At 59.7% G+C, this 27652-nt stretch overlaps 3 protein-coding genes across 4 annotated transcripts in view; 2 read left to right on the top strand and 1 right to left on the bottom strand.

Annotated features, from left to right (window-relative positions):
* LOC135317799 (tubulin alpha-1C chain-like) overlaps positions 1-27652 on the bottom strand; it is an 887270-nt gene that overhangs the window by 197813 nt on the left and 661805 nt on the right. The window lies entirely within an intron of this gene.
* LOC135317803 (electroneutral sodium bicarbonate exchanger 1-like) lies at positions 1616-4446 on the top strand. Its single transcript, XM_064474241.1, has 6 exons — positions 1616-1718; positions 2256-2429; positions 2531-2668; positions 3120-3217; positions 3725-3829; positions 4089-4446. The coding sequence occupies exons 1-5, from the start codon at positions 1659-1661 to the stop codon at positions 3810-3812; spliced, it is 558 nt and encodes a 185-aa protein (XP_064330311.1). The 5' UTR covers positions 1616-1658; the 3' UTR covers positions 3813-3829; positions 4089-4446.
* LOC135317789 (acrosin-like) lies at positions 18630-20492 on the top strand. The gene is made up of 3 exons (XM_064474214.1): positions 18630-19080; positions 19363-19508; positions 19974-20492. Exons 1-3 carry the CDS (start codon positions 18825-18827, stop codon positions 20319-20321), a joined length of 750 nt encoding a protein of 249 aa, XP_064330284.1. The 5' UTR covers positions 18630-18824; the 3' UTR covers positions 20322-20492.

Here is a 27652-nt window from a genome sequence, read left to right as displayed (position 1 = left end):
AACAACTGCCAGGAGCTGCAGCGGCTGGAGGGGCTGGTGGCCCAGATGAAGGTCAGCTCACAGAATCACAGGCTGGTTGAGGCTGGAAGGGGCCTCTGGAGATCATCTGGCCTTGTCCAATGGCCCTGCTGAAGCAGGGTCAGCGAGAGCCACCTGCTCGGGACCATGTCCAGATGTGGAGCGTGCCCAGAGTTGGGCCTGGGGGTCCCTCCCTCTGCCTGCCCCTAGCGCCTGCAGGGCCGGGGAAGGAAAGGGGACGCGAGGGCAAAGGCAGAGCCCGAGGGGGTCTGGGAGGGGATAATGCCAAGGGCAGTGCACTCGTGGCAGTGCCCGGGTGCCCTGATGGCATCTCCTCTTCCCCTCCTCTCCTGCAGGCCCACGTCCAAGTGGCAATGATGGAAGCAGCCGCGAGCCTGCAAGAGGAGCAGAAGGTAGAGGGGAAAAGGAGGCGTGTGCTGAAAGGGTCAGGGAACGGGGTGCCAGTGCTGGGTCCACACAGCCCAGCAGCCAGAGTCAGTGGTGTGGCTGGGGAGGAGATTTACTCCGGGATAGGGCATCCGTGATGGAGGGCTTGGGCCTCTGGACGTCCCCCAGGCTCCTGGCTGTGGCTGTGCTGCAGAGGGGAGCCTGATGTGGGTCGGCAGGCACAGCAGCATGGCTTTGGGAAGGGGGTGGGATGAGTGACCCTCCCTTGTGTGTCAGGGGAAGCCGCGTGTAACGGCCTGCCAGGCATGGGCTGGAGGGGGTTGCTGGATACTCTGGCACTGGGCCCCAGCTGGTGTCATGGGGGGCCTCCTCCACCCCCTGCCCCTCCTGGAGACAGACGTTCCTGTTCCCTCTTCCCTCCCAGCACGCCCTGGCCCTGCCCTCACCTCCCAGTGCCCTGGGGACTGACTGGGGGTGCCCTTTCACACCATGGCTCCCTGCAGTGTGTCCCACTTGCTTTGCAGTGGCGTCAGTGCGCAGAACTGGTTACAGCTGTTAAGGAGCAGGTTGAGGTCATTAAGGTACTGAGGACAGGAGGGACGGGGGGGTCACATGCTTGTGGGGGGAAGGCCCCTCAGAGTGGGCATGGCACAGACTCCTCACCACATCCTCTGCTTGTCCAGCTGCTCAGGAACAAGCTCCAGCACCTCCTCAGAGCAGTACCTCTGCTCCCTTTCAAACAGGCAGCACCTTCTCGGTGGCGACTGGCTCCCGCAAGCGCCTCAGAACAGCCATTCCAAGTAGCCAAACACGCCAAAATGGTCCCCGAGGGCTTCCTTGCGTGTTCCTCCCACAAAATAATGCCATCTCTAGGCTAAAAGGAGGCCCAGCGCCTTTGCGCATTGCCACAAGAACACGTAGAAATGGTTTTCTACCGTCACAGAGCGCGGTACGCGGTGGCACGGGTGAAGTGGCCTCTTTTCCTCCCACCTCTCTGGAAAAGAGGCTTATTGTGACAAAAGGGAACTCAGAGTCTGTTCAGCCTGAAGCAGAGCGTTGGCTCCCTTGCACACACAAAATCTCTCCCGGTTAAAATCTGACCCACCTCCAAGCCCGTGGGAGCTGCAGAGCTTTGGGCAACTTCAGGCAGTGCCCGTAGAAGAGAGTGGTAAGAGTGAAAATGTGATGGAGAACAAAACGAAGGATTCCATTCTTGTTTTCAGTTCATCCCAATGCCTGTGCTTTACGGCGTCTTCCTCTACATGGGTGTGTCGTCCCTCAGAGGAATTCAGGTAGGGGCTCTGTTACAGCGCGCGGCACGCCTGCTCCCTGGTATTTCCCGGCCGTAGGAGCGGGCAGAAAGCAGTGGCGTGGGAAAACACCTCTCCGGGAGCAAGCGCTGAAAGTGTTTTGTGTGAGCAGCAGCTCGGGGGAGGCCCAGGAGGGGCGTAGGGCTGGGGGAGCGGGCACGGTCAGGGCTCTCTGTGTCACGGCTTAGGGCAGGTCGGGCTTTGGTGAGGTGGAAGCGGGGGAATTCAGTGCCAAGGGAAGGCAGTTTCTGCCACCGGTGGAAATCCTTGCCGGGGGATTGGGTGGGCCAAGAAATGGTGCTGAGAGAAGAACGTGGACTCCTTGCAATTTGGTGGGCAGCTCTGGCGGGCAAGCTGGGTGGAGCGAAGGGAAACTGGGGGCTGCTCCCAGGAGGAAGCGAGCGGGCTCCACGACCTCTCCTTGCAAGCGAGACCCTGAGAACTGCGTCCGCGTCTCCACAGGGCCAGAAACCTTCCGCAGTCCCACGGTGGCAACTTTTCCCCCTTGGCTTTTTGCAGTTCTTCGATCGCTTGAAGCTGTTCTGGATGCCGGCGAAACACCAGCCGGATTTCATCTACCTGCGGCACGTGCCCTTGCGAAAGGTGCATTTCTTCACCGCCATCCAGCTGATCTGCCTCGTCCTGCTCTGGGGCATCAAGGCGTCCCGTGCCGCCATCATCTTTCCCATGATGGTAAGAGCCGCTGCCGGTGTCGGCAGCAGGAGGTTTGCAGCGTTGGAGGGAGATGTAACGTCGCCTCTGGCCTCACCGCATCTTCCCTCTTCCTCACAAAGGTGTTGGCTCTCGTTTTTGTGCGCAAAGTGATGGATTTCTGCTTCTCCAAGCGAGAGCTCAGCTTTCTGGATGACCTGATGCCAGAAAGCAAGAAGCAGAGGTTGGGCGACGCCAAAACCAAAGCCCAAGAAGAAGAGGTAACGCTTGCTGGGGGCTCGGGGCCGGATGTCTCCCTTGGGCTGTGAGATGGCCTCTTTCTGTCCCAGCTGGTCTTGAAATGTTGGGGGAGGAGCAGAACGCAATAGAAATAGATCCCAATAGCCCGGATCCCACAGCTTCAGCGTGTCTTTCCCTGAATTAGCAGTGAGCTTAACACTTGAGTGAGGGAGAATTTTAAAGAGTAGTCTTTGAGGAAAAAAGGTGAGGAAGATGATGATGATGGTGATACTCACGGTGGGAAGATTTGCTGCTAATAGTGTTTTTAAGCCTTGCAAAACATTTGGAGCGGAGGTCGATACCCTGCTGCACTAAGAGCTGAAGCTGCCATGGGTGCCAAGGAGAGGGCACATGCAGCGCTTTTACCGCCTGGTGTGTTTCTCTCCACTTTGGTCACAGACGGAGAAATTGATTTGTCCCTTTTTACGCCAGGAGTCCCAGAAGATGATGGAAGCTGCTGCTGCAAATTGCGTTCAGCTGGAACTGGGGGAGACCAGCGGCTTGGATATCCCACAGCAACCCAGTGACAGGTAAAGCCCCGTGGAGGCCCAGGGCCCCTGGCAGGATGGATTTGCAGGGGTTTGGCCCAATCTTCTCCACTTGCCTCTTTCCTGAGCATCCCTTAGGCACCAGCAGTCAGCTTGGGGGGAAAATCAGGGCTGCAGGAGGCGATGGCAGGGCTCTGCCTCCAAGCAGAGTGGCTGCACAGCTCACGTTTGAGCCCGGGCACCCTCATCGTCAGTGACTTTACGCAGCTGGAGAGCCTCGTACTTCCAGCTGAGGAGCTGCAGGCATGATCTGTAGCAGCAGTGGCTTAGGAGCCCGCTCCAGGGCTGCACAGCAGCGAGAGCCGTTGCACGGAGCCGTTGCTCTGCAGCTCTCGGGCTCGCCTCCCAAACCTCCTCCCGCGGCAAAGGCCCCTGTGCCTGTGCTGAGCTTTGCTCCTCCGAGCCCCCCTGTTCCTCTCGCCGACGCTAACGCACTTGGTGCCGTCAGTTCCCAGAATCACGCGTTGCCCTGGGCAATATTTATTGCAGGGCTGATCCTTCGGAGATTAATATCTCAGAGGAGATGTCCAACATGACCGTGTGGAAGGCGCTGACGATGAAGAGGGAAACGCTCTGACTCTGGGGAGGAAAGAGGTAAAGGCTGGCCCGTGAGGGCGACCGTGCTCCTCTGCGGCGACGGCGCGTGCCTACGGCTGTGCCGTGCTCTGGCCAGCACTGCCGAGCGAGCGGCCCGGCCCTGGGCACAGGCAGCAGGGGCCGTGGCATGCAAACCAGCTCCTCCCCGCCGGGCTGGTGCCACACACGGGGCTGAATCGGCAGCAGCCGGCCGCTCTGGCGCTGACGACGCTCTCCCTCTTCTTCTCTTTCCCCCCGCCCCACTTTTCACAACTAGGAATGTTGACTCTGAATGAGGGGAGTGAGAACGTGACTGCGGGATGTGCCGACGCAGGCCCGGGGAGAAACCGCTTCCCTTCAGCCGGAGGATTCCCATTAAAGCCATGCAGATGTTGTCGGTTACCCTGGGTGTGCTTCAGGCGTTCAGTATCCCCAGAGCAGCAAACTGAGGGGCGCGTCACAGTCCGTGGGAGCTGGGTGTTGTTACGCCTCCGTGTGTACGTGCGTGTGTTGGTGCGGTTTTGTAGTGGTCGAGGGGCTGCTACCGCTCCCTCATTCAGGGCTATTTTTTCAGTCTCCAATTCCTCCTCGCCTTTCTCTTTTCTCCAAATATAAACTCTGAATGTACACAAACACCTTCTGTGAGGTGTGACGCGTTCTGCGCTTGCCTCTTCGTCCCGAAAAGGTTCGTGCTCTGGCTCGGGCTCCTCCCTTGAGTTCACTCCCGCGTCTCTCCCTGGGCCGAGAGGGACGCCCTCCGTGGCGGGGCAGTGGAAGGACCCTCCGAGCAGTTGGGCCCAGGCGAAGGACGAGCATTTGCTGCCTGCGCTCCAGTTCCGCCCCCTTTGGTTCTTGTTTTGATTTCTCGCCTTTGCTTTGGCTCTGCCGTCGGCCGGGAAGGTGCAAAGTGCAGAAATGCCCCCTTCTTGTCCCCTGGCTGTCACCTGAATGGAAGGGAGCACTGAACATGGAGCGCCTTGAGTGCAGCGTGTGGTCGTGGGAGCGGGCAGGTGAGGCGTGGGGCTCTGCGCCCCGGGGCTGTCCCCTGCCTTGTTCCGCCGCTTCCCTGCCTTTTACCTCCCGGGGACTCTGGGTGGTTTCTTCTTCACCCCTGTCCTTGCAAAGCCTTTTCTCTCACAGGGAGGGACGAGCCAGGAGGGAAGCGGGCAGGTGCTTTTTCCCTCCTGCCTTTCCTTTCCTGCCGCTTTGCAGGAAGAAGCCGTCAAGCAGAGCTGGTTGTTGTGCTCCCTTCGCAGTCTGGGGGGTTGCTGGGCCGTGGTGTCACCCCCGGCACGCGCGGTCGGGTCGGGTGGCTCTGGAGCCTGGGAGGAGAGGAGGACCTGGAAGAAAAGGTGCCCTTGCATCCCTGCGCCTCGCTGTGGGCTCAGCACGGGCTCCAGGCTCTTGGCATCTGCAGGCGGTGCCCCGTGCCCAGCTGGGACGGAGCCGCACCCCCTCCTGCCGTCGGCTTCTCCCATCCGCTGCGGGAGCCTTTTCGTGCATCAACCCAACCCGAGATGCCAACAGCAGGTTGTCGCTCCTTGCAAAGGGGAGAGAAAATAAAGATGAATGAGGTTATAGAAAATACACAGTTGATATAAATACAAAATGGCTCTGGGAGGATGAAAGCAGCACGTCACAAGCAAAGGCCAACATCAGAGGGCTTTTCACAGAATCCCAGCATGGTGGGGGCTGGCAGGGCCCTCGGGAGCTCACCCCGTCCCACCCCCTGCCCGAGCAGGCACCCCCAGAGCAGGGGCACAGGGCCGCGTCCAGGCGGGGGGTGAATGTCTCCAGGGAAGGGACCCCACAGCCCCTCTGGGCAGCCTGTGCCCCTGCTCTGGCACCCGCACAGGGAAGGGGTTTGTCCTTATACTGAGGTGGAACTTCCCGTGTTCCACCTTGTGCCCGTGGCCCCTTGGCCTGTCGCTGGGCACCGCTGAAAAGAGCCCGGCCCCATCCCCCTGACACCCACCCTTCAGATATTTATAGGTACTGATGGGATCCCCCCTCAGCCTCCTCTTCTGCGGCTGAACAGACCCTGCTCTCTCAGCCTTTCCTCCCAAGGGAGATGCTCCACACGCCTTTTCATGCATCCTTGGGTACCATTGGCCTTCCTGGCCCAAAGGGCCCGGTGCTGGCTCAGGGTCACCTCGCTGCCCCCCAGCACTCCCAGGGCCTTCTCAAGAGAGCCACTCCCCAGCAGTTCAGCCCCCAGCCTGTGCCGGTGCGGGGGGTTCTTCCTCCCCCGGGGCAGGACCCTGCACGTGCTCGTGTTGAATTTCATCAGGTCCCCTGGGCCCAGCTCTCCAGCCTGGCCAGGTCTCGCTGGGTGGCAGCACGGCCCTCTGGTGCATCAGCCGCTCCTCCCAGCTTGGCATCGGCAGGGAACTTGCTGAGGTGACACTCGATCCCATCATCCAGGTCACTGATGGATATGTTGGCCAGGACTGGGCCCAGCACAGACCCCTGGGGAACACCACTAGTGACAGGCCTCCAGCCAGGCTCTGCTCCACTGATCACGACCCTCTGACCTCTGTTGTTGAGCCAGGGCTCTGGCCACCTCACTGTCCCCTCCTCCAACCCCCACTGCCTTAGCTTGCCTGTGAGGATGCTGTGGGAGACGGTGTCGAATGCCTTACTCAAGTCAAGACTGACAACACCCACTGCTCTCCTGTCGTCCACCCAGCCAGTCACGCCATCAGAGAAGGCTGTCGGGTTGGTCAGGCATGAGCTTCCCTTGGTGCATCCATGCTGACTCTTCCTGATAACCTTCTTGTCCCCTGCGTGCCTGGAGATGACCTCCAGGATGAAGTGCTCCATCCCCTCTCCAGGGACGGAGGTGAGGCTGCCTGGCTTAGAGTTCCCCAGCTCCTCCTTCCTGCCCTTTTTCAGGACTGGAGTGACATTTGCTGTCCTCCAGCCCTCGGGCACCTCTCCTGTCCCCCACGGCCTTTCAAAGATGATGCACAGGGGCTGGGCCAGAATCCCTCCGCCAGCTCCCTCAGCACCCGTGGGTGCATCCCATCGGGGCCCGTGGGTTGGCGAGGACCCAGTTTGCACAGGTGGTCTCTGAGCCAGTCCTTCTGAGCCGCTGGTAAGTCTTCCCTTCTCCCGATTTGTGCTCTCTCCTCTGGGGGCTGAGATGCCGGAGGGCCGGCCTTAGCAGTAAAGGCCCAGGCAAAGGCGGCATTCAGTAACTCCCCCTTTCATGGGGTTTTGCAAAGGGTACTTTGACCGGAGCCAGCTCGGCACGGTAACTGTCGGAGGGGGAGGAGGCTGGGTTAGCTCTTTGAAAAGGAGGGGAGGCTAAAAATCGAGGCTTGGAGAAAGGGCAGGGGGCAAAGGCTGGGTTTTCCTGCCGCTCTCCCCCCGTGACGCCCGTGCGCGCCCTGTCCACGCTGCCTTCCTGTGCTCTGAGCGTGGGGCTGCGCTGGCTGCTCCGACCCGCCGCCTCTGCCTGCCCGGAGGGGAAAGCTGCCGGTGGCCGGGAGCCCTGCGCTCTCCTCCGCTTGGGCAATGACCCTCCGTTCCCGTGGGGGTCTGAGCCAGTGAAGAGCCCTGGCTGCGGGGCTGGGCGGGTGGGACCGGTCCCTGCCGCCCTGCCCCTGAAACGCAATTATCGCCCTCCTAAAGAAAGGAGAACGCTGGTTTTCCCCGTTTTCCTTCTCCCCTGTGCACAAGGAGAGCCCAGCCGGATTGCGCTCCCTCCTCGCAGGGAGCAGGGCCGGGGGCTGGGGTCGGTTTCAGCCCGGGCCAGGCATCTCTGCAACTTCGGAACAAAAGAAACCCACCCCGGAGGGAAAAGCCAAGTGGGTTGTAGTGAAGTGCGGGCTCCGCGGGGGTCTGCATCTCCCCGGCCTCAGGGGGCTGCGACACGCTGGCAGCTGCCTTGGCAATTGCTGGTTTACAGAGCGACCCGGGCTTCCCCGAGGTGCCCGAGCGCAGCCCCTTCTCCAGGCGCAGCTTTGGTTTTGCTCTTGATGTCCCCGAGCTCGGGGCTGAGCCTGGTGGCACCAGCGCAGAGTTAAAAGGCAGCATTCTGTATTTGCGGGGGGGGGGCGGCTGCACGGGGGATCCTCCTCCTACCGGGCACCCCGCAGGTCTCTTTGTGCCCGTTAAGTACGTGCTTCCCAGGCACATTCATTAGCTTTCTGATAACAGCTACAGATAGGCAGAGGTTACTTGCCCACGCCTGCTGGTGTCTCCGGCTGCTCCTCAGGGGGCTCTGGATGAAGGACATACTCTTCCTCCCGGTGTCCGCTACTTAACCCTTGTGTTCCCGCCAACTCGCTTCTGAGATGACGCCCGTGCTGCCCGTGAGGGCTGCTCTGTTCTGGCTGAGTCTCTGCTCTGCAGTTCCTCACCTTTGTGGCTCTGTACGGCTGCTTTTCTTAAGGCCAAACGTCATCGTGACTTTGTTTAGGTCCTTCGAATCTCGAGGCCTCTCTGACTCCCTAAAGCAACAAGCTTTAGTCCTCGTGCAGGCTGTTCTTGTTTCGGCTGCCTCCTTATCCCGGCCAGGTTTTGGCTCCGGGTCCCAGCCTTAGCTGAGCTGCACTAGACTGTATCAGTAACTCCCAACCATTTATACCCTGAATCATCGCTGCCTAAACGTGAGGCTGTAATGTAGCCCTTAAAACAGAGGTTTGGCCCCTAAGCTCTAGGGGTGAGGCTTTGGGGATCTGAAACTTAGGCTTTGAGTCTGAAAGGAGCGGGGTTCTGACAGAAGCACATTATCTATTGCATTCATGATTAAAGAATACACTGGCTGTCCCCAGACTTAACGTTCAGTTGCGGGACACAGCAGCATCCACGGCTGGTTCACTTCATCACCCTGGTTACACGCGGGGCTGGCGGGACCCAGCGCTCCGCCTGCCGGCCCCCTTTCTACCCCAGACACCCACGGACGGCTCCTGGTTTTGCCAGGGTTTCCTGCTTCCTTCTGCAGAGGAGAATTACACGGGGCAGGGGGAAAAACCCTCTGTCATGGTTTTAGCTGGGATAGAGTTAATTCTCTTCACTCTAGCTGGTATAGTGCTGTGCTTTGAAATTAGCACGGAAAAAAACCTGTTGAGATAACACACAGATGTCTGGGCTGTTGCTGGGCAGCGCTTGTACCAGCCAAGGGCATTTCCAGCTTCCCAGGCTCTGCGGGGGGCACAAGGAGCCGGGAGGGGAGGGGGCACAGCCGAGAGAGCGGATCCAAACTGGCCAAAGGGATATTCCATCTCATGGAACGTCATGCCCAGTGCGGTACCTGGGAGGGGCTGGCCGGGGGAGGGGGCAGCAGTCGCGGCTCGGGGACGGGCAGTGTCGGTCGGCGGGGGGGGAGCGGCTGTGTCCCTTGTGTTTCTGTGGGTTTTTTCCTGTTTTCCCTTTCCCTTCCTTTTCCATTTTATTATAGTAACATTATTGTCATTATTATCATAATCATTTATCATCATCATTCTATTGTAGTTATTAAACTGTGCTTATCTCAACCCACAAGTTCTTTTGCTCGTCCGATTCTCTTCCCCATCCCACAGGGGTGGGGGGGGTGTGAGCGAGCGGCTGCCGGGTGTTCAGTTGCCAGCTGAGGCTGAACCACGACAGTCAATTTTTGGCGCCCAACGTGGGGCACGAAGGGTTTGAGATAATAACAGTTGCTGGTCACAGCATTGATTCATGTGCTCGCAGTATTAGCTTGTCCAGTCTTTCCCATGCCGATTGTAAAGTACATGTTAAAAATTGCTGTTGGTTTTTGCAGTTTGCTGTGCTCTGCAGTGATTAGAGATGTTTTTCCTAGGAGGCTTGTTATTAAAACACTGGCCTTGACCGTTATCGGTTATTTAGGTCTTGCGTGGAAGCCTTTACTGTACTTCAGCTGCCACCTCATGGAGGCAATTAGCAATTACGCCTCCTCCTCTGAGAGGCTTTTTATGGAGGAAATACAGAATGGCACCTTGGCTACCATCTTATATAATGTCTCCTCCTTCATTACAACAACTTTTCAGTATCTTGAACATCCTTGTGTAGTCCAGATACATCTGTTGATATTGCTTTGGCAGGTGGTATCAGATCTGCCTAAGGTTAGTAAGCAAGTTAAGAATCTCACCCAGAGATCTGCCCCAAGGCTCGATAGCTATGCGTGGCAGGGTATGTGGGATAGTATGGGCAAATGCCTAAGACAGTGGGCACCCCCTGTGGTGTGGGACTTCACCCCTGAACCAGTGCAGAATCCTGAAAATTAGTAGAACATTTGGAGGAAGTATGTTGTCACCCTGGCAGTTCCAGAGAGATACAAATCACTGCCATGTGCTGGGGTCTGGCTCACGCCTATCGAGCCCTATTTAACACTATTCAGTGCCCCCAATGGAAAGAGAAGGGAGCTACTCCAACCCCCGTGACAAGCACTGCGGCCACCCAACCTGCTGCGACAGACACTGCAGCTACTCCAACCCCCGTGACAAGCACGGCGGCCACCCAAACCCCCACGACAGACGCTGCAGCTACTCCAACCCCCGTGACAAGCACAGCGGCCACCCAAACCCCCACGACAGACACTGCAGCTACTCCAACCCCCGTGACAAGCACTGCGGCCACCCAAACCCCCACGACAGACACTGCAGCTACTCCAACCCCCGTGACAAGCACTGCGGCCACCCAAACCCCCACGACAGACACTGCAGCTACTCCAACCCCCGTGACAAGCACTGCGGCCACCCAAACCCCCACGACAGGCACTGCAGCTACTCCAACCCCAGTGCCAAGCACTGCAGCTAAACCAGAGGACCAACCTGTGCCAGTATCAGTCGCCCCTATACGCAAGAAGAAATCATGGAAGAGAAGGTCAACTCGTTTAGAAAGAGATTACGAGGAACCAGGGCCATCATGAGAAGAGGAGGAGGAGGAGGAACCATGTGTACAAGAAACGGAAACTACCCGATCCCTATCCTTGAGTGAGTTGCGGGATATACGGAAAGATTTCGGGCGTCATTCAGGTGAGCACGTTCTCACCTGGCTGCTCCGATGCTGGGATAATGGGGCCAGTAGTTTGGAATTAGAGGGGAAGGAAGCCAGACAACTGGGATCCCTCTCTAGGGAAGGGGGCATTGATAAAGCAATTGGAAAAGGAACACAAGCCCTCAGCCTCTGGAGGCGGCTCCTGTCCGCGGTGAGAGAGAGGTATCCCTTCAAAGAAGATATTGTATTTCGCCTAGGAAAATGGATGACCATGGAGAAAGGCATTCAGCATCTAAGGGAATTAGCCGTGCTTGAGGTGGTTTATGGTGACCTGGACGATCAACGGTCCTCCAAAGATCCAGATGAAGCCGAGTGCACACGACCCATGTGGCAGAAGTTTGTACGGAGCGCACCATCCTCGTATGCAACTCATTGGCAGTGATGTCCTGGAAAGATGACGAGACACCAACGGTGGCTGAGTTGATTGATAGACTCCGAGAATATGAAGCGAATCTCTCTTCCTCGCTCGCCTCTGCTGTTGAGAAACTGTCCCGAGAGGTCCAGCAACTCAAGGAAGATAGGTCCTGCTCCCCACCAGTACGGACCAGTATCTCAGCCATTAGGAGTAAGCGTCCCTTGGCTCAAGAGAAGGGATACACACGACGGGGCACCCTATGGTTCTACCTGTGTGATCACGGAGAGGACATGAAGAAGTGGGATGGTGTGCTGGTTTTGGCTGAGAAGGGGTTAATTCTCCTCACTGTGGGGGTCGGCTACCTTTCCAGCTTCCCGCGCTCTGCCGCGTGGCGGGGGGGGCTGGGAGGGGCAGGGCCATGGTGGGGACGGCTGACCCCGACTGGCCAATGGCAGGTTCATTCCATACCATGTGACACCATGACCAATATATTGAGGGGGGGGCAGTTGCAGCGCCAGCGCGGAGGCGGCGCGGCGTCGGGTCGGCGGGCGGCGAGCGGCTGCGGCGCGGGCAGTTTGTTCCGGTGGTTCATTCCCCCTCTCCCCTCCCTTCCCCCCCCCACCCCGGGGCTTTGCGCCTCTCGTTGTTCTCCTTTACATTGCATTTCTACTGTTGTTTTCTTTTAATTTTAATTGTTAAACTGTTCTTATCCCAACCCACGAGCGTTACCCTTGTGATTCTCTCCCCCATCTACCGGTGGGGGAGTGAGCGAGCGACTGTGTGGGGCTGAGCTGCCGCTAAACCACGACAGCCCCCTAGCCAGGGCTTGCAGGCTGCGTGCTCCCACCGCCGACTGTCTCCCCTCCAGGCTCCCTGCCCCTCTGGGGTACACTGTGTGGGCCAGGCTCCCACAGACCCCCTGGGTGCCCTGGAGTCTCCCTGAGCTGCGAGGGGAAGCTGCCCAGAGCAGGGAGTGGGGGGTGCCAGTGGGACCCTACTGCCGCCCTCTCCTTCGGAAAGGGAGCGCCCCTCGATGGGAGCACGGGTGGGAGCGGTTCACGGCGGTGTGGAGCGATGGCAGGGGCAGCCGCCGCTCTCACAGCGCCCTGGGCACGAGCAGCAGTGTCTGCAATGGGGGAAACTCTTCCCAAGCAGGGGGTGATGGCGGTGCTGGGACTGTGTGGGGTGGTGCAAGGGCTGGCAGAGAAAAGGGGGATTCCTCTTTCTGTGGGGACCGGGGGTGCACTGGAAGTGGGAGGGGGTGATAGGCATCCCTGCAGTGAAGGGACTGAAGTTGTCGCTGTCCCGGTGCAGGCCTTGGCTGGAGGGGACTGGGGAACCTGGGAACCCTGGGGAAGCCCAGCTCTCAGCTCTGGGGCAGTGGCGGGCTGAAAGGCTCCAAGCAGCGTTAGTGGGGGGGGCTGCCCCCAGCCAAGCCTGAGCCCCCATCTTTGCCCCCGCAGCATGAGTGCATCTCCCTCCGTGGGTTCCGTTTCCCCACAGCAGACCCCTTGGGTTGTGCTGGGCACAGGCACTGCAAGGGGCAGCTCCTGGAGCAGGAAGGAGCCGGCTGTCCCCCAGTCCCTGCGGGAAGCGGCCCCTTTCCCTGAGGGCAGGTCATGCCAATGCACAGGGCGCCGTGGCTGGAAGCAGAGCTGGGGCACTCGGGCAGGTGCCTGCCCCTGCCTGCGTCCCCGAGACAAGAGTCCCCAAAGGCCTGAGACCCTGGGGTGAATATTTTCCTTCCTGGGCAACTTGGTAGCAGCTTAAATTCAGAATTACTGATGGACCTGTCTTGTTTTCTCTCCCCTTCTTCCAGACTGACCAGTGCACGAAGCTGCAGGGATTCCTGGTCTTCCACAGCTTTGGGGGCGGCACCAGCTCCAGCTTTACCTCCCTGCTCATGGAGGCCCTCTGCCTCAAGGACAGCAAGATGTCCAGGCTGGAGTTTTCCATCTGCCGAGTCCTGCAGGCCTCCACAGCCGTGGTGCTGCCCTACAACTCCATCCTGAACACCCATTCGAGCCTGGCGCACTCATGGTGGACAACGAGGCCACAACAGGACGTTGAGAGGCTCACCTGCTGCAACCGTAGTAGGTTGATAGAGCAAATCGTGTCCTCAGTCACAGCCTCCCTGTACTTCGGTGGGGCGCTGAACGCTGGCTGAGCCAAGTGAGCGATCCTGGGCGAGGATGAACGAGCAGACAGGGAAGGGTGACGTTGTAGAGGGTGCCAGCCACAGGCTGCCTGAGCAGGGAGAACAAGCGGGTGAGGCCATCGACAGACAGGTTGGAGCAGCCCCATGTCCACAGGAACCGGGTCCTCATGGGAGGCTTCAGAGAGCCCTGCTGGAGGGGCAGCACAGCGGGACAACAAGTAGTCCAGGAGGCCCCTCAGAGTGTCGATGAGAACATCCTCCTCCAAGTGACCGAGGAGCCAACGAGGAGGAGAGGAGCTCTGCTGAGCTCATCTGCACCAGCGAGGAGGGGCTCTTGGAGATGTGGAGGGCAAAGGCTCGATGTGGAGCATGAAGGGGACGTGTGAGGTGGGTCCACGTGGGTCTCTGGGACACGTGCTCAGTAACAGCAGTGCCCGTGGGGCAGCAGCCTTGTGTGTTATGAAACACACATCCTGCACGAGCGGCTGCCCTCGCTGTGTCGGCAGGAGCCGCTGCCCGTGGCCCCTCTCCTGCTTCTGTAGAGCTCCAGACCCCAGCGAAACCTCCAGAGGACACAGGCAGCTCCTTCCTCTTCAGCCCCTGCACGGGGGCACCACCACCAGCTCCTCCACGAAACACGCAAGGCTGCTGCCCCACGGGCACTGCCGCTGCTGAGCACGTGTCCCAGAGACCCACACGGACCCACCTCGTGCTGGCCGCTCCAGACCCATGCTCACTGCAAACACGCAGCACTTCCCTCTCCCTTTCCCAGGTCCCTTTCTGTGATCTTTTCCTGTGCTACCAACCCTGTTCTGATGGAAAATACCAACCCCCTCCATGGCCCTCCTGCATTTTGGGGGCAAGAAATCACTCCTCCCAACATCCTCCTCTGTTTTTTGGTGGTGGAGTCAGAATCAACCTAGAATGACTCACAAAGAGACCGGAGATGGAAAGAGCAAAGGGGACCCTCCCATTGACCTTTACATACAGAGTGATTAGAAGTAAGACACATAATAATGTGCGAGCTAATAAAAGCACAACTGGATGAAGCACTAGATTCAAAGTTCCTGTTGCTCTCGGTGACCACCAAGTAAGGTATCCCACCCATGATGTTCTCCATCCCTTTTCACTCTTTCCGGAACATGGTGCATTTCTTTTGCATCATCATAATGAACTGTAATCGGGCTTCTTTGTCCACTGTCTTGAACTTGTTTCAGCTTTAGTGGGGCACTAAAGGAAGCTTCTGGCCAACGGAACCTGGTCCTGATGGGTGACTTCCACTACGCAGACATCTGCTGGAAGAACAAGACAGCAGCTCGCATGTCATCCACCAAATTTCTGGAATGGATAGAGGGCTGTTTCCTGATACAAATGTTAGATGTGCCAACCAGGAATGAGGTACTGCTGGTCTTGTTATTCACAAACCGAGAAAACCTGCTCTGTAGGATCTCGGTTAGTGAGAGCCTTGGCTGCAGGGACCACAATATTGTGGAGTTCGGGGTCCTGCTGAGCGTGCTGAAGGTCAGCTCTAAGACAAGGGTTCTGGATCTTAGAACACTTAGAAGAGCAAACCTCAGTGCACTCAGGGCTCAGCTGGGAGGGATTCGGTGGGAGGCTTCCATGGAATACAAAGGAGCTAGCGAGAGCTGGGAATTCTTCAAGAACTTTCTATTGGAAGCACAAAACCTGTTTATCCCCTACAAAGGAAAGGGAAGTCAGCGGAGCAAGAGGCCCCCTTGGCTCAACCATGACCTCCTGGGTCTTCTCAAATCCAAAAGGGAAGCACACCAGAGATGGAGAAGTGGAGGATTATCCGTCAAGAGCTACAAGAGCATTGCCAGAGTGTGCAGAGATGCAGTTAGAAAAGCAAAAGCCCAGCTCGAATTGAAACTGGCTGTAGATGTGAAAAATAACAAGAAAGGTTTCTTCAGGTGTATCAACCATAAGCAGGAAAAGAAGGAAAACATAGGCCCACTCTTAAATGGCAAAGGAGAGTCAATCACCAATGAGGCAGAAAAGGCAGAGGTCCTCAACAATTTCTTCACCTCTGTCTTTACCAGCACTGCCGCGTCCCAGGCTTTGGGAACAAAATTGCCAGTTGATCCAAACACCGACCCACCAACAGTGAAGGAATAGTTAGTACATGCATTACTACAGGAGCTTGACCCCTACAAATCCATGGGCCCTGACCCATCCACCCAAGGGTGTTGAGAGAGCTGGCTGACACCATCGCAAGGCCACTCTCCGTAATCTTTGAGAAGTCGTGGAGAACGGGGGATGTCCCAGAGGACTGGAGGAAGGCAAATGTTACCCCTATCTACAAGAAAGGCTCGCGGGAGGGTCCAGGCTACTATAGGCCCATCAGCCTTACTTCAATCCCTGGGAAAGTTATGGAATGAATCCTCCTGGGGGCCATCACAAGTCAAATGAAGCACGTTGATTGGGAAGAGTTAACACGGCTTCGCTAAAGGCAGATCGTGCTTGACAAACCTGGTGGCCTTCTATGACAGAGTGACTTGCCTGGTTGACATGGGGCAGGCAGTGGACATTGTCTGCCTGGACTTCTCCAAGGCGTTTGATACGGTCCCCCACAGTCTCCTCCTGGAGAAATTAAAGCATTAAGGCCCAGACAAGGGGTCTGTGCAGTGGGTGGGGACCTGGCTGACAGGCCGCACCCAAAGGGTGCTGGTAAATAGCTCCTTTTCCAAGTGGTGACCTGCCACTAGTGGGGCCCCCCAGGGATCGATATTGGGCCCAATGTTATTCAATATCTTCCTGAGTGATCTGGATAACGGGATCCAGTGTAGCCTGATGAAGTTTGCGGATGACACCAAGTTGAGTGGGGAAGTAGACGCTCCAGAAGGGAGAGCTGCTCTGCAGGGAGGTCTGGGTAGGCTGGAAGAGTGGTCCAGCAGGAACCTTATGAAGTTCAGCAAGGAGGAGTGTAAGATCATGCACCTGGGAAAACATAATCCGGGAGTGCGGCACAGACTGGGATCCACCTGGCTGGAGGGCAGCTCTGTGGAAAGGGCCCTGGGGGTCCTGGTGGACGGGAGCCTCAACATGAGGGAACAGTGGCTGCTGCGGCCAAGAAGGCCAACGGGATGCTGGGCTGCATCAAAAAGGGCATCGCCAGCAGAGAGAAAGAAGTCATTATCCCGCTCTGCTCAGCGCTGGTCAGGCCACACCTGGAGCACTGTGTGCAGTTCTGGCCCCGCTGTACAAAAAGGATGTGGCCAGGCTGGAAGGGGCCCAGAGAAGGGCCACCAGGATGATCACAGGACTGGGCAGCTGCCATACAAGGATAGGCTGGGAGAGCTGGATTTGTTCAGCCTTGAGAAAAGGAGGCTCAGAGGGGATCTCATCACCACGTACCAGTACTTAAGGGGTAGCGACAAAGAAGACGGAGACTCCCTTTTCACACGGAGTCCCATGGAGAGGACAAGGGGGATGGACACAAGTTGCTCTTGGGGAGATGCCGATTGGACACGAGAGGGAAGTGTTTCACAGTGAGGACAGTCACCATTGGAGTAATCTCCCCAGGGAAGTGGCTGACTCGGCCTCGTTGGGCACCTTCAAGAGTTGTCTGGGCAGGGTGCTGGGCCGTCTTATCTAGACTGCGCTCTTCCTAGAAAGGTTGGACTAGATGATCCCTGAGGTCCCTTCCAACCTGGGATTCTGTGATTCTGTGAATCAGTAGAGATGACCATGCTGCAATTGCTTTCTTACCAACGTAAGGTTTGTTCCAATGGGTGTAGGGAACAAATCTTGGTACCATGTCCAGTTAGACTGTAGTAAATGCTGAGACCTGACACGAGCTGAATAGTTAAAGCGCATGCCAGAATTTTGGCAAAATCACGGATACAGCTATTTGAGTGATTGCTTATATCTGCAGTAACATTGCTGAGAAATATACCCTCACAAAGGGTTCTCACCCAAGCACATCCGTTCCCAATACACACCGGTACAGTTTCAGAGGTTTTGTTGGGATGCATCTCAAAATGGCAACTACTTTCTTCGGCGTCAAGGAAAACACTGCGCTCTGAGCAAGAGAGCGACCCCGTTCCAGTTGGTTGCTGGTTGCTCCCACGGGTCTCATCCTAGCAATCTTGTAGCCGGTGCACACACCCATGGTCTCCGGTGAAAATGAGGCGCAGAGGCGGAGAGAGCGTTCGGGTGTTTGGGAGGCTGGGCAGGCACAGAGCCCCAGTGGGTTTTTCCTGCTAGCTTTTAGCAGGCAGTGCTCGGAGCCAGGCGCTGCTGCCTGCCACGGGGGGGCCTGCACACCCTCACCCTGCAAGCAGAGCGTTCCACGGGGCCCTGTCGGGGGTGTCCGATCCCAGGTTCTGCATCCCCCCCTGCTCTGAACCCGCCATGACTCCCCCCGCCTCCCCGAGAGCCCACCACACCCAGTGCCCGGAACCAGCGACTCTGTGACATCAGCCCCAGGGCCGAGGGCTCCGCAGGCAGCGCGAGCACTGCGGGCACTACGTCGCCTGCTGCACTGGTGGCGACGAGCCCTCCGGTCTTGCAGCTGCCACGTGACGCTGTCGGCAATGACTTTGCTGGCCGTCCTGGTCCTGCTGGCCGTGTGCTGGCCTGTGTACGGCACATGGGACAACTGTGGGTAAGTGGCCCGAGGCTCGGGGAGGGAGCTGGGGCCCCCCTTAGGGCGTTCACCGGAGGGTGCCCGCTTGTCCTCTGTGACCGCCCCACAGCTTCCCGAGCCCTATGTGGGAGCCTCCTTTCCTCGCCGGCACCCAGGCTGCTGGCACAACTCGCCTACAGGGCTACAACAGGAACTGGGGCGGACGGACTCACGCCCCACGGCGTTCCCTGGCCCTGCTGGCCATGCAGCGCCTTGTGGGGAGGGAAGACGGCTGACATTCAGCCTCAACAGCAGCCAGCCAGCCAGCCAGCACGACAGTAAGGAGTTTCTGGTTACAGAGGGACCTGCGGGCTCCGGCCCATGGCTTCTCACTACAGCACGTTGCGCGTCGTGGGCGGCACAGATGCCCAGCCAGGGGCCTGGCCCTGGATCGTCAGCATCCAGGATCCTGGGAAAACAGGCACGGGGCATATATGCGGAGGGTCCCTCATCAGCCCACAGTGGGTCCTCACAGCAGCCCACTGCTTCATCAAGGCTAGGTAAGGAGGACCAGGCAACGGGGACAGCCCCACACCACCGGCAGGTACCACATCCGCAGCACCACGTGCTACTCCCACCCCGCTTCCTTGCAGTACGCCCAGTGCCTGGGCACTGCAGAGCCCTCCTGAGACGCTGCTCAGGACAAGGCTGGGCTCGTGCCGCTGCTTCCTAGCAGCCTCCAGCTCGACGTTCCTGCAGCCTAAGGCGTGCTAGGGCAGTCGCACCCTCCGTAGCGCTGCTTCCCGCTCTCCCCGGGCAAGCAGAAGGCAGGGAGCTGCTGGACTGCTGCAGCACGTGGCTCTGCTCCCCTCACCTCTCTCTCCATCTGCCTTCCAGGCACATCACCATGTGGCGCGTGGTGATCGGGGCCACTCGGTTGACTCAGCTGGGCCCCGAGGCCCAAGTGCGCAATATTAAGCGGCTCCTGGCTCACGAACACTACACTAGTATCTCGGAGAGGAACGACATTGCGTTGCTGGAATTGGACCAGCCTGTCCAGTGCAGCTCCTACATACAGCTTGCCTGCGTGCCTGACGCCTCGCTGAGAGTGTCAGAGATGACAGCCTGCTACATCAGTGGTTGGGGTTCCACGACTGCAAGATGTGAGTTCCCAACGAGTACTCGTGTCCTGAGGGCAGGCTTGGCACGCTGGGGAGACTGGGCTTGGGCTTCCGGGCAGCAGAGGCGAAAGCCGGAGTCAGGCTGTGGGGACGTACGCCTAGAGAGAGGCGGGCCTGACCCTTTACCCAAAGCAAGACCGAAGGGACGCAGCGGTACGATGCCTCTCAGGATGCAAAGCCAAGCCCTAGGGAAGGGGTTCACCCCGAGAGGGGGGGAGAACTGGCAGCCAGCTGCTGGGTCTTAATTCCTTTCTGTGCTCACAGCTGGAGGCTCGACTGATGTCCTGCAGGAGGCCAAGGTCCACCTCATTGACGTCAACCTCTGCAACAGCAGCTGGTGGTATAGAGGGGCCATCCACAGCCACAACTTGTGTGCCGGCTATGCGCAGGGTGGCATCGACACCTGCCAGGTGGGAGCGCGCTACAAGTCAAGCCCCAGCAGCACAGGCAGCCCTGGCACCACCGCCCAGGCGTACCCTGGCGTGCGCGTTGCTTGCCAGGTCACCCTCCCACCGCTCTTGGGGCTGGCGCTCACCTCCCCTTCCCCAGCTGCACGTCCCTGCCCAGTGCCCCCCTTGTCCCGGAGGCCTGCGACTCTGCCCAGAAAGCCCAGCCAATGCTCTTGGCAGATCCCGGTCCTGCAACAGCCGCCTGCCACATACCCAGCATCAGAGTGGAGAGATGAGATGAGAGCCCTGCCTTGCAGGCCCATCGCCCCTTCCTAGAAAAGCTTCTCTAGGCTCCAGCGCCTCAGCAGAGCCGTGCTCTGCGCTGAATACAGCTCCGGCAGGTGCTGAGAGACAGGAGGAGACAGCCACAGCGCTGGCAGAGGCCACCCAACACCACCCTAAGCCGCTCTTAATCCTCCGCTGCAGGGTGACAGCGGTGGTCCTCTCGTCTGCAAAGACAACAACGCGGACTACTTCTGGCTTGTCGGAGTGACGAGCTGGGGGAAAGGCTGTGCCAGAGCAAAACAGCCCGGAGTCTACACCTCCACTCAGCACTTTTACGACTGGATCTCGGTGCAGATGGGCCTGCGCCCAGCAGTAACGGCTACTCCAGCGCCACGGCCAGGCTTCACCTCAACCCCCTTTCAGAGGCCGAGGCCAACACCAACGCAACCGGGCAGGTTTACGCCCTGCCCGTTTCCACGCCAGAAGCTGGTGGAATTCTTTAATGTGCTGCAGGAGCTCCTGCAGGTCCTGAGGGGAAAAAGGGCTTGAGCAGCAGCATGAAGAGCACGCAGCGCAGGCTGCGGTGTACCACGACCATTTCCCCCTGGGGCAACGCCTGCTGCTGCAACGGCCGCCTCCGTGTCTAAGGCCTGCTCTGTCCTGCCCGTGCTCCTCGAGTGCCCGCAAACGCTGAAGGTGACTTAGTTCTGGAAATAAAGTTGCCAGTCTTCACAGACAAGCACGCTTCGGTCCAATTCAGTCTCCTGCGCAAGGCAAGGGCTTCCATGGCTGGCACCTGCAAAGGGAGGCTGCAGGCACCCGCGTAGGGCACAAAGGGGCTCAGAAACTCACTCAAAAGGGCCGAAAGCGTGCCTGGTCTGAGAGGAGGGTGCTCAGCGCCACCGTGGGATTGTTATCCCAAAAAGCGCATTCGTTTGCCCGGTGTGCAAAACGCAATGTCCTGGCACGGCCCCGGCTGCTCCCTGCCAGCTTCTCCAGCCGCTCGCAGGTTTGCCCTCCGAGGGCAAAGGCCCTGTCGCGTGGAGGCTGGAGCCACCCGACCTGCCAAGCCCTGAACGCGGCGCCGCTGCACGCAGCCGCTCCAAGGGTGCAGCTGAAGCACGTGGGTCACTGCCTGCCTGCCCCCTGCCCCCACCCCTTCCTCCTGCTGTCCCCCCGCGTGCCGCAGCTGCGCTCTGAGCAAGAGGGAGACCCCATTGCTCTTGGGAGCCCGCAAGCCCAGTGCCTGCGGGGGCTAGAGCAGAGGGCTGCTCTTTATGTTTCCCCTTCCTGGGCTGTGGTTCCGCCTCGGGGCTGGATGCTGGATCCCGTTGGGGATGGATGCTTGAGCCCTGTGCTGGAGCCCACGCGGTGTGGCCGTCCGTGCACGTGCACACACCCATGGTCTCTGGTGAAAATGAGAGCCAGAGAGGGAGAGAACGCTTGGAGTTTTGGGAGGCTAGGCAGGCGCAGAGCCCCACTGCTGGTGCGGCTGTGAAAGGGCTGCCAAGGGCTGCTGAGGCCCAGCAATAGCTTTCAGTGCTGGCACCTTTTGTGTGGGAGCAGTTCTTGGACATTGTGAACTTTGGAGCCTGCCTCCGGTGAAAATGAGGCGCAGAGAGCGAGAGGCATCGAGAGGGACGAGGGTGATACGCCGGTTGTTTTGCAGGTGGAAAAGCACTGTGCCCGCATGGTGTCCTGGCTGCAGGAGGTTAAGCAGGAAAATGAGGGAGTGCTGAAAGGGCTGGGGGAAAAGAGATGGGTGCCCACAGGCCCCGGGGCGGGAGGGCTCCACAGCGTGCGTTCCTTGGCAAAAAAGCGCTCTTATGGCAGAGTCTCTGGCTCTGCTTCAGGAAGCTGTAGCGCCTCCTGCCAGGTAAAGGGGGTGGGATTCGCTCCTTAAGTAGCTTGTTTACCACCAAAATTGACACTTTGGTGAGATGCTCCGCCGGAGCAAGCACGAGGAGCACTGTCAGGCCTTCCCAAAGGAGATTGTCCCACGGGAGAGCTGGCAGAATTTCTTGCTTCTCTGAGTCACTTTGGAGAGAGCCCGACCCGAAGGTTGGGCTCTTTAACCCAGCCACATTCAGCAGAGCATCCTCCAGGTGTCCGTCTCACCCCCCCGGCTCTCCGAGAGGTATGCAGGCAGCAAAGGCACCTTCTGCCAAAGTGCTCCACGCTTCAGCCTGACACCCTGGGGAGGTCACTCGGGAAGAGCCGCAGGGGGTTGAGCCACCTCGGTGTCCCCTAGAGCTGGGCTGCGTGTAGATGTAGGCCACACTCAGAGAGCACCAACTTGCCGGGCTTTGTGGGATGCCTGTGACGCAACCGGGGCGGAGCTGCGTGGCCATTCCCGTGTCACCCTGATTATTGTTGCCAGGGGGTGTACGCATGGGACCCACGCTAAGGGGGACGTGAAGATCCACATCTTCCCCCTAGTAATGCTCTAGGCTTCAGTCAAAGCCCACACCCGTCAGTTCCCCCCCGCAGACCCTGACCCCTCAGCTCCCCTCTTCAGACACATCGAATCCCTTCAGTTCCTCTCACGGTCCCTCCCTCCTTCTCCTCAGGTCCCCCCTGCACACCCTCCATTGCCTTCACTTCTCGGCAGGCACCCCATCATCTCAGTTCTCTCCAGACACCCCCAGCCCCCGCAGCTCCCCCTACCCAGACCCTCCCGATCCCGCCAGTTGCCCCCAGAAAGCCCGCTCCTTTCAGGTACCCCAGGTACCTAGTCCCCTCAAGGTCCTGCTTCCTCCAGAACCCCCCTGGCCCGGTCCCTGGCCAGGCCCCACACTCATGATGCTGGGCAAGTCAGCCTACTTGGGGTCAGGTGTGGCTGGGGGGCATTTTCGAGGGATTTGGGCAATGGGAGGGAGTTATTCTGCCTGCCACAGTCTGGGCGGAGGGCGATGGTGGGGAGCTGTTCCCACCAAACAGGGGGGAGGCTGAGGGTGGGGACTTGTTGCCTCCCCACCCGGGAGTGGTGACACCACAGAAGAACATAGCAAGGCAGCTGGGGACAATTCACAGGGAAAACTAAATCCAGCCGGTTGCACCGAGCACCGGCAAGGCCGGTTTGCTCCTTCCAGTGGTTCCTGCTGGAGATGGTTCCCGTTTCGGCCCGAGAGCGGTGCTGTAGCAGAGGTTTGCTCTCCCGCCAGCGAGCAAAGGCAGAAAGGCGTGCAAAGGAGCCTGAGCAGGGCTCAAATGCAGCAGAGGGGGGCGTGGGGGAGGGCAGCCAGGAGGGGGCGAGGCCGGCGTGACTGCCGCCGCTTCGGGGCCCGGGAGCACTGCCGACGGGGCGGGGCCGGCTGTGAGGAGCCATGATGGGTGTGTGAGCGGCCACGCCCCTTGCAGCAGGAGCTGCTTGCTCGTTGGTAGAGCAGAAGGCCGGAGGGCGCTGATTGGCTGCTGCACCCTATAGGAGGGTGGTTGAGCAGGGGTGGGTAGGTGGTGCTCGCTGGGGGTGTTGGGTGCAGAGGGTGGTCAGATGTGGGCCGTGTGCAGAGTTAGGCCTGAGGGTGCCCCTGCCTGGCGCCCCCCGGCCGGTGCCTGCGAGGCCGGAGAAGAGAGGGGGCACGAGGGAGAAGGCAGTGCCCGAGGGGAGCTGTGTGGGCCATAATGCGGAGGGGAGTGCACTCGTGAGAGTGCCCGGGTGCCTGGTGGCTGCTCCTGGCTGAGAGGAGCGCTTGCAGGTGACCAAGAGGTGTTTCTGCAGACCCTGAGCCCCTGCTCTCCTTTCCGCATGCAGGAGGAGAACCATCAGGGCACGCACGATGCCCTGCAGATGCTCAGCAGTAAGGCTGGTGTCCTCTCCTCTGCCCACGTCCCAGAGCTGCGCAGGCTGGGGCTCAGCGGTTCGAAGGGGCCGCTGGAGGTCATCTTGTCTCGTCCAGCCCCGCTGCTCAAGGAGGGTCACCTCGCTGCACTGGGCCAGCGGCTGCGGGCAGAAGCGTGACTGGGGAGGACATTTTCCCCAGGAGCTGGGGGTGTCCATCCCTTCGCTATGCGTGGCCCTGTGATTTGCCCAGTCTCCCAGTGCCCTGGGGCAGTGGGGCAGCAAGTGGGCATGGCCCTGGGGCTGGAGAGGGACGAGGGTGATACGCCGGTGGTTTTGCAGGTGGAAAAGCACTCTGCCCACATGGTGTCCTGGCTGCAGGAGTTTAACCAGGGGACTGAGGTAGCACTGAAAGGGCTGGGGGAAAAGAGATGGGTGCCCACAGGCCCCGGGGTGGGAGGGCTGGAGAAGGGTGGCAGCGGACTCCGGGACTCAGACCCTTCCTTCTCCCAGGTGCTGCGTCAGCAAATAAAAAGTCTTGAAGAGGCACTGGAGGAGGAGGAGATGTGGTGAGTTGGGCCCCTCGCCCCACACAGGTGTCTAGGGCGGTCTCTGCAGCACCCAGAGCGATGGGGCTGCCAGTGCTGGAGCCAGGCAATGGTGTGGGGGGTATGTGCAGCACACGGTGTGACAGGGGAGCCCATTCCCTGCCTGCCTGGGGTGCTGTATGGTTGGAAGGGGACCCAATGCATGGCCCTGGAGGTCTGTAACTCGTCCAACCATGCCCTGTTGCCTGCAGCCAGCAGCAGAGGAAGAAGGAGGCAGAGGTGCCGGGGACTACACTGCCGGAGCTGGTGGAAGCACAGCTGGAAAGGGGGATGCCCGTGCCAGCCCCTGCCCTGGCCAGCGGGGTCTCCCTGGGAACCGGGGTCCATGGAGGTCACAGCCACGCACGGGCTATGCTCCTGCGTGAGGCAGAGGCCAGTGGCACCGAGCAACTCCAGCTGTCCCGGCTGCGCTGCAGGGCGCGACAAGTGTCCTTGCTCTGTGTTGACCTGCAGGAGAGGGACATGCTGGCGAGGAGACGCGGCTTCATTTATTGGCTGCAGTGAGTGTCCCCAGTGGGTGCCGTGGGGCCCGCTCCCGGGCAGCGGCTGGCATGGGCCGGACCCCTGCTCCAGCCAGCAGGGCTCACAAGCTGGGGAGCAGCTGGCTGGCTGTGGGCTTTGCAGCTGGGAAGTGCTCAGCGTTGCTTTTCCCTGAGCCAGGGCTCTTTCCTGGGCTTGCGGCGTCTCGTGTACCACCCTGCCCGGGGGAGCAATGAGAAATGGCGGGGGAAGCAGGCTGTGGGGCTCCCAGAACACACCCTGCATCCCATAGGCAGGATCTGGTTGGGACGCATCCAGCCTGCCCTGCCTCCCATCCCTCTTCTGCCCCACAGGACGCTCATCCTGCTCTTGGTCAGCCTGCAGCTGGCTGTCGGCTTTGCTCTGGCTGCTGTTGTCCTCTACGCCTCCTGGTACGACCCCGAGCTCTTCCACCGCCTGCTGTTGCATGTGCTGTGTGAGACCAACATCGACCAGGCAATTGCATGGGAAAGATCTTCCCCAGGGTCATGGACGGGCCGCTGCCCTTCTGACAGCCCCCCACCCTCAATAAAGCCTTTTCTACCTGAACCTCCATGTACTGGGGTGTGTTTGTTGGGGCGCGCGGAGAGGGTCTTGCCCCGCATGCCAGTCCCTGCATACCCTCGAGACCAGGGCCAGTCTCAGCTGCTAGGCACTGGGTGCCACCCCGCCGCCTGCCGCAAGCTGGGTCCCTGCGTGCCAGCCTCAGCTGCCCTCCCTCCTGCCCTCCGTCCCCGCACGGTATTGATGCCACTGTAGAACCAGGCGGAACCACCGTCTTCTCAGGCCACGGTAGATTTTATTCTCCACCATTGGAGGCTGGCAACCCTTTAGCAATGTCCTGGCCAGCCCCTGTAAGTGAGTCTGAGAGTACTGAGGCACCAGGAACTGGGGACACATTTCCTCGCAGGCCAGCCCCATGGCCCCCGCATGCTCCACTGCCTTCCTCCCCACAGCTCCCCACAACCCTGCAGGTACTCACCTGCCCTCTCACCTTACAGCCCCTATGGACCCCACGCGGCCCATCCCACGCCACAGCACCCAACCCTGTGTCCTTCTCCCTCCCCAAAGTCCCCATGACCTTGGTCTCCCCGCCTGCCCAGGCTCTCATCGCTGGTGGTCCCACAGCCCTGTGGCTCCTCGGCCCCATCCCCAGCGGTGCGCTCCCCATGGCCCCGTTGCCGGTCGCTCCCACGGGTCTCGTTCTAGCAATCTCGTAGCCACTGGCCCTGTCCCCAGGGCCCCGCCCCTGCTGACCCCACAGCCACCGCCCGGCACGGCCCCGGCTGCTCCCTGCCAGCTTCTCCAGCCGCTCGCAGGTTTGCCCTCCGAGGGCAAAGGCCCTGTCGCGTGGAGGCTGGAGCCACCCGACCTGCCAAGCCCTGAACGCGGCGCCGCTGCACGCAGCCGCTCCAAGGGTGCAGCTGAAGCACGTGGGTCACTGCCTGCCTGCCCCCTGCCCCCACCCCTTCCTCCTGCTGTCCCCCCGCGTGCCGCAGCTGCGCTCTGAGCAAGAGGGAGACCCCATTGCTCTTGGGAGCCCGCAAGCCCAGTGCCTGCGGGGGCTAGAGCAGAGGGCTGCTCTTTATGTTTCCCCTTCCTGGGCTGTGGTTCCGCCTCGGGGCTGGATGCTGGATCCCGTTGGGGATGGATGCTTGAGCCCTGTGCTGGAGCCCACGCGGTGTGGCCGTCCGTGCACGTGCACACACCCATGGTCTCTGGTGAAAATGAGAGCCAGAGAGGGAGAGAACGCTTGGAGTTTTGGGAGGCTAGGCAGGCGCAGAGCCCCACTGCTGGTGCGGCTGTGAAAGGGCTGCCAAGGGCTGCTGAGGCCCAGCAATAGCTTTCAGTGCTGGCACCTTTTGTGTGGGAGCAGTTCTTGGACATTGTGAACTTTGGAGCCTGCCTCCGGTGAAAATGAGGCGCAGAGAGCGAGAGGCATCGAGAGGGACGAGGGTGATACGCCGGTTGTTTTGCAGGTGGAAAAGCACTGTGCCCGCATGGTGTCCTGGCTGCAGGAGGTTAAGCAGGAAAATGAGGGAGTGCTGAAAGGGCTGGGGGAAAAGAGATGGGTGCCCACAGGCCCCGGGGCGGGAGGGCTCCACAGCGTGCGTTCCTTGGCAAAAAAGGGCTCTTATGGCAGAGTCTCTGGCTCTGCTTCAGGAAGCTGTGGCGCCTCCTGCCAGGTAAAGGGGGTGGGATTCGCTCCTTAAGTAGCTTGTTTACCACCAAAATTGACACTTTGGTGAGATGCTCCGCCGGAGCAAGCACGAGGAGCACTGTCAGGCCTTCCCAAAGGAGATTGTCCCACGGGAGAGCTGGCAGAATTTCTTGCTTCTCTGAGTCACTTTGGAGAGAGCCCGACCCGAAGGTTGGGCTCTTTAACCCAGCCACATTCAGCAGAGCATCCTCCAGGTGTCCGTCTCACCCCCCCGGCTCTCCGAGAGGTATGCAGGCAGCAAAGGCACCTTCTGCCAAAGTGCTCCACGCTTCAGCCTGCCACCCTGGGGAGGTCACTCGGGAAGAGCCGCAGGGGGTTGAGCCACCTCGGTGTCCCCTAGAGCTGGGCTGCATGTAGATGTAGGCCACACTCAGAGAGCACCAACTTGCCGGGCTTTGTGGGATGCCTGTGACGCAACCGGGGCGGAGCTGCGTGGCCATTCCCGTGTCACCCTGATTATTGTTGCCAGGGGGTGTACGCATGGGACCCACGCTAAGGGGGACGTGAAGATCCACATCTTCCCCCTAGTAATGCTCTAGGCTTCAGTCAAAGCCCACACCCGTCAGTTCCCCCCCGCAGACCCTGACCCCTCAGCTCCCCTCTTCAGACACATCGAATCCCTTCAGTTCCTCTCACGGTCCCTCCCTCCTTCTCCTCAGGTCCCCCCTGCACACCCTCCATTGCCTTCACTTCTCGGCAGGCACCCCATCATCTCAGTTCTCTCCAGACACCCCCAGCCCCCGCAGTTCCC

This window comes from Phalacrocorax carbo, chromosome 27 (assembly GCF_963921805.1).
Source record: "Phalacrocorax carbo chromosome 27, bPhaCar2.1, whole genome shotgun sequence".
In the NCBI taxonomy this organism is placed as follows: domain Eukaryota; kingdom Metazoa; phylum Chordata; class Aves; order Suliformes; family Phalacrocoracidae; genus Phalacrocorax; species Phalacrocorax carbo.
Note: the sequence above shows the minus strand (reverse complement) of the source record. Positions and strands in the feature narration are given on the sequence as shown.

Coding starts and splice junctions, on each gene's coding strand:
- LOC135317789 (XM_064474214.1), top strand. CDS start 18,825: ATGTGGCGCGTGGTGATCGGGGCCACTCGGTTGACTCAGCTGGGCCCC. Junction 19,081..19,362: donor GGGTTCCACGACTGCAAGAT/GTGAGTTCCCAA, acceptor CTGTGCTCACAG/CTGGAGGCTCGACTGATGTC. Junction 19,509..19,973: donor GTGGCATCGACACCTGCCAG/GTGGGAGCGCGC, acceptor CCTCCGCTGCAG/GGTGACAGCGGTGGTCCTCT.
- LOC135317803 (XM_064474241.1), top strand. CDS start 1,659: ATGCCTGTGCTTTACGGCGTCTTCCTCTACATGGGTGTGTCGTCCCTC. Junction 2,430..2,530: donor CCATCATCTTTCCCATGATG/GTAAGAGCCGCT, acceptor TTCCTCACAAAG/GTGTTGGCTCTCGTTTTTGT. Junction 2,669..3,119: donor CCAAAGCCCAAGAAGAAGAG/GTAACGCTTGCT, acceptor TTTTTACGCCAG/GAGTCCCAGAAGATGATGGA.